This window comes from Neoarius graeffei, chromosome 8 (assembly GCF_027579695.1).
Source record: "Neoarius graeffei isolate fNeoGra1 chromosome 8, fNeoGra1.pri, whole genome shotgun sequence".
NCBI classification, from domain to species: Eukaryota; Metazoa; Chordata; class Actinopteri; order Siluriformes; family Ariidae; genus Neoarius; species Neoarius graeffei.
The window spans coordinates 92,505,019-92,510,567 of record NC_083576.1 but is presented as its reverse complement, the minus strand read 5'-3'; the positions used below and the strand labels follow the sequence as shown (position 1 = coordinate 92,510,567).

General features: G+C 39.6%; 1 protein-coding gene across 1 annotated transcript in view; it reads left to right on the top strand.

The window, feature by feature from the left end:
• LOC132889963 (cytosolic carboxypeptidase 4) overlaps positions 1 to 3,602 on the top strand; it is a 238,887-nt gene extending 235,285 nt beyond the window's left edge. Inside the window, exon 25 of the mRNA XM_060926765.1 lies at positions 3,320 to 3,602. Within this exon, the coding sequence (XP_060782748.1) occupies positions 3,320 to 3,602 (283 nt within the window). The remainder of the gene's footprint in view (positions 1 to 3,319) is intronic.
• Positions 3,603 to 5,549: the final 1,947 nt, after the last annotated feature.

Genomic DNA, 5,549 nt, shown 5'->3' with positions numbered 1-5,549 from the left:
CAACCATCTGCACAACAAATTGCTTCATATTTGCCAGCAGGAAGATGTGATGTGTTTTTGCAAAAGGTTGTTGTTTCATGTCTCATGTCTCGAACCCGGGGGTGGCACGGTGGTGTAGTGGTTAGCGCTGTTGCCTCACAGCAAGAAGGTCCGGTTTCGAGCCCCGTGGCCGGCGAGGGCCTTTCTGTGTGGAGTTTGCATGTTCTCCCCGTGTCTGTGTGGGTTTCCTCCGGGTGCTCCGGTTTCCCCCACAGTCCAAAGACATGCAGGTTAGGTTAACTGGTGACTCTAAATTGAGCGTAGGTGTGAATGTGAGTGTGAATGGTTGTCTGTGTCTATGTGTCAGCCCTGTGATGACCTGGCGACTTGTCCAGGGTGAACCCCGCCTTTCGCCCGTAGTCAGCTGGGATAGGCTCCAGCTCGCCTGCGACCCTGTAGAACAGGATAAAGCGGCTAGAGATAATGAGATGAGATGTCTCAAACCCCCACTGAGGCGTTCACCTCACCTCACATCATCTCGTCTCATCTCTGCTCAATAATCATTGTGAAAAAATGCAATGTTTCTCCTCAGCAGATGTTATTTTCCCTTTAATTTCCACCCAGAGCAGAGACGGAGTGTGTGCTCTCACACACACACACACACACACGAACACCCCCCACAGGGCAGAACGGGGTGAATCAATGTGCTCATCACACACACACTCATTCTCCACGGATGCGTGTGTGGTTTTTATCTGATTAGTGTGTGACTGGGTGTAATGTTCACTCCTCCTCGCTGAAGGTCAGGAGGTGTGTGTGTGTGTGTGTGTGTGTGTGTGTGTGTGTGTGTGTGTGTGTGTGTGTGTGTGTGAGATTAATAAATTTGAACTGTAACCAGGAGAATTAATTTTAAATGGATCAGAGCTGAAAATCCCACTTTAGTTGTTTTGATTATTAAATAATATTATTTTAATAATCTGTTAAACACTGATACGAGTCAAATCTGTGAGAAAACGATTGTTTTTATTTTACACTTCACACTTCAAATTCACACAGTAAAGAAAAACCAATGGGTTCGAAACGGAACAAACAGTAAAACATCTGAGGGCTGAGAGAGAGAGAGAGCAAGAGCGGGTCCCCAGAGTCGGGTTCTGTTTAACTCCGTGCACTGGGTCAGGTTCTGTACCGAGACTACTGACACAAAAAACAACACAAGTGTTGAGTTACCCTCTTCTTCTTCTTCTTCTTCTTCTTCTGTAGTTTCTCTATAAAGAGTGCCACCTGCCGAACATTACGGCCCCGTTACACTTATTCAGAATTGGCAGGAATCAAGCAGAACCAGCCAAAATGAAAAAAATTTCAAAATTCATGCCACATTTGGACAGGAATTTCAAACTGACCAACATTCTTATAGCTTTGTAAGAATGCCGTTCGAATACTAGAATGCGCTTCGAACCTGCCTCAAATGATTCTTGCACATTCCGGGTGTATTAGCTTTCGAATGCAGTTCAAATGTAGTTGGAACACAGTAGGAACACCTAGAATGCTGTTAGAATGCAGTAAGAATATTAAGAATGCACTTCGAATGGCGTACGAGTGCGGTTCGATTGCTGACCGAATACCACCCGAAGTCTGGTCGGAAGGTGCCTCGAATGCTGTACGAATTCACCTCAAATGCAGTCAGAACACTCCCGGAATAGCCGCCGAATATGTTTCGAACGTTTAAGAATTCAAAGAGAATGCAGCTCGAATACTTAGAATGTACTTCGAATATCCCGGAATATACGAAGAATTTTCATTCCGACGGCATTCTGGCTCATTTGAGGCACATTTGGGACATTCTGGCAGGATTTGAAGTGGCTTGCCATTTTGATTTTTCCCTTGAACGTGATCAGAATGTTTCGAATGCTGTAAGAATATTTAGAATGCAGTTAGAATACACTTCAAATGCCGTTCGATATTTCTCCTCTTCGAATGCACCTCGAATGTTTTGAGCATGAGCAAAACATTCGGGCCGGCCAGAAGAATGGGCCAGAATGTTTGGAATGCACTCAGAATGCAGTCAGAATTTTTAGAATGCACTTCCAATATCCCGGAGTATATGAAGAATTTTCATTCCGACGGCATTCCGGCTCATTCCGCCTCTAGTGTGACTACCCTATACTCATTTCTCTACTGTGAACAGTGACCCTTGTCAACACCCTGACAATGAAAAACAGTAGATCAGGTTGTGTGATGCAGTCTCGCCCTTCCCCTTGGGAAATTTTTGAAAAAAAAAAAAAGAAATGGTGTAAAATGGTGTGTTGTCCTGCATTCTGGGTATAATCTCCATAATTGAAGAAAATTGCTCAAGAAATTGACCGATGTACTTCCCAGAATGATGTTTCTCACCTCGGCTCACCTCGATGCTTTGACGCTGATGATCCGATGAACAAATCGCCTTGAACTTGTTGTCATAGTGAATCTTTTTTCTTTTTCAGAGTTTTCATTGCTTGTGTGTTTGGTTTTCATACATACTGGTGTGATTTGTTGTATCATGCGAACTCAATGCTGATTGGTGAGAACCATATGGAGAACCATGGTGCCATACAGTAGCACGATAGAGTTTAGATTCAACATTATCATCGTTCCATCGGCTCTCAGCTTCACTTCGTCTGACTCTCTGACGCTGTAGACTCATCTCCCCCCGTACTGAAACCAGCTGACGTGAGATCAGAAGAGTGAATCCAACAGCGTTCACTGATTATTTTGTAATGCAGTATTTTTTAGAACTAAAATCAGTAGGCGGGGTTCACCTGTCAGAATCTGGAGACTACCATGTGAATCGGTCGAGTTGGCAGGTACGCAGTGACATCATGTCGTTCATGTCATCATACACTCATTTCACACTTTATCGCAATTCCACTGAAGCCATTAATGACATTAATGGTACACATCAGTACCGGCACTAATAAGCAACAAAAATAACGTCTGTTAACCGACGGTGATGAGTTTAAATCCATTTGTCAATAGAACAAGCCAATATCAAGCATGAAATAAAAAAAAGTCTCAAAATAGATCTTAAAATATGTAGAAATAGGCTTAGTAGTCTTCTTATTGTTCAAAAACAAACTAATAAAGAGAAAAAAAAGCTTAATTTTCAGATATCTGAGATATTTTTAGTTCCCCAGACTTCATTCTTTGCATTGTTTTTACTGAAAGTATTAAATCCAGCTAATCATCTTTGAAGGTGCTAATTCACGCTGACTCAGCACTTTTTTGACGACATTTTTGTATTTCATCTTCACGGTCGAGGCGTTTGTATCTTCTTGTCTTTAATCTCACTGTTTTCTCTCCACAGCTGTTTCGAGGATGACGAGCCTCCATGTGTGGAGAACATCGAGTATTCATCCTACAGCGAGAAGTACAGCACTAACGAGCTGGACGAAGAGATCGACAGAAATGTGTCCAGCGCAGATGAGGATGAGGACGGTGAAGATCGCAGCAGGAAAACCCGGCACAGGAAGTCGGCTCTGTTCCCTCATGCCTGCCATCAGGATTCCTTTGAGACTCTGAGCCTCAAGAGCAGCAACAACATTGACATCGACATCAACGTCAACATCAACAACACGTACCTGAGCTAGGAGACACAGAGTTTCATGAGATTATATATGTAGTACATTACTGACACAAGCTTTAACGAGAGCAGCATCACATCAGAGACACGTCTGCAGATGAACACGGTGACAAAATATCAGCAGCTAACAAACAACTCAAATATTCAATATATTCATATTAATATTAATATCCTGCCGCTGTGATTTGTTGCCTCAAATTGGCTTCTTTATTTGTAAAGTGATGAGGTTCATGAGGGTAATTTGGCCAACAAGCAAAGCTAGAAAACTTTACATAAATAAAATAATAACTAAGTGTAAATAATCATCTAAAAAATGGCTAAAGTAAAGGTATCGTCTAAGTAGCACGTTCCTCATTACGCGATATCAGATTTACAGAACACACACAGTTCAGTGTAGCGACACGACGACAAAAAGATTTAAACATTAACATCAAACTTATTAAAAAAGTCCTTACCATTACATTTTCTGAAAAAAAAGTTAGTGCTGTCGTATGGTACATTCAATTAATTATTCATTATCAGGAAAATTAAAGCTTGTGTTTTATTAGCAGCTAGCTATCCAGCTAACGCTAGTGACAGGAATGATCTTTAAATCTAAAGCTCATGACAATGTTCCTAGAACTGTACAAACAATGTTCTGGACTTAATTAATCAAAGTGTCTGGATCTTGATTGGTTTAAAAAAAAAAGTTAATGCGACTGTTTAAATGATGTTAATGGATCTGGAGGACAATTTCCTGACGTTCCGAGTGGGAATTCCAAGGTACAGCTCTGTTTTTTCAGTCAGAAATTCTGAGTTACATGTTAAGTCAAATGCAGCATTATGCATTCAAAATGTTCTCATTTGCATATTCAAATGAATCTGCATATTAATGAGCCGATGACAGCAATGTTATTCAATAATTTCAGATCATGTGAATAACAGAAGGTCAAAATCACGCAAAAAAGGTTACTTTATTAAGACTAATTTTGCAAATTTATTGAGTTGAGAGAGTTCCCGCCCACTGCTGCTTACAATTGATGTAAAGTTTGCCCCCATCGGTGATGTAATGTTAAAGCTTTGTGTTTTATTTACATTTTTGGCAGAATTTGTCCACCATAACATTACTGAGGACACTTAGGAATGTGATGGATTACTGAACACGCACATTAAAAAACAAACAAACAAAACCCCTAACAAACAAACAATGCACTTGGAACATCTGAGGATTCCATGTGGAACATTTTATACTGGAATATTTTGTACCATCAGAAAAGGAAGTGAACTAACTTTAGAAACTAATGACAAAATAATTTCATCCCAACTTTTCTGCACAAATATCCTGAAGAACATTTTCAGAACAGCTGTAAAAGTGTTGCTGTGAGTCATGCGCTGATTTACAACTCGCTTTTAGAGTTTTATTTTATTTTAAATGATTTTCTGTACTTTCGCTGAGCTGTGAATGAGAACTGCATCTCGGGTGGCATCTGTAAACACAGAAATCCTCTGAGCTCCAGCGAGTCCGACTCAACATCTGGATTAAAAGGTGAAAATGGTGCATGGGGAGGATCAATGAGATTAAATTAAATTAAAATGTAATAAAACTATAAAATTATAAAATGAGACTCTGCGATCCCTGAACTCTGGATGAAGAGAAATAAAATGTTGAATATTTATTAAATTAATGTTATTATTTTTGAGCCGTTAAGATGAAACTGATTCTAATGAATAAAAAAAAAATCAATAAAAGTTTGATGTGAAACAAAAAAAAGTTTGTTCATTTGTTATAAATGTTTCTGAAATTAAAGAACATGTTCAATAAGGATATAAATGTTTACATTTCTCACACTGACATCCTGTAAACATTTATTATTTGTGTATATTTGTGTTTATGCAGCTTTTAATGTTAAATAAAAATCATAACTTTCTCATGATCATTAATCAACCCCCCCCCACACACACACATTGACACGAA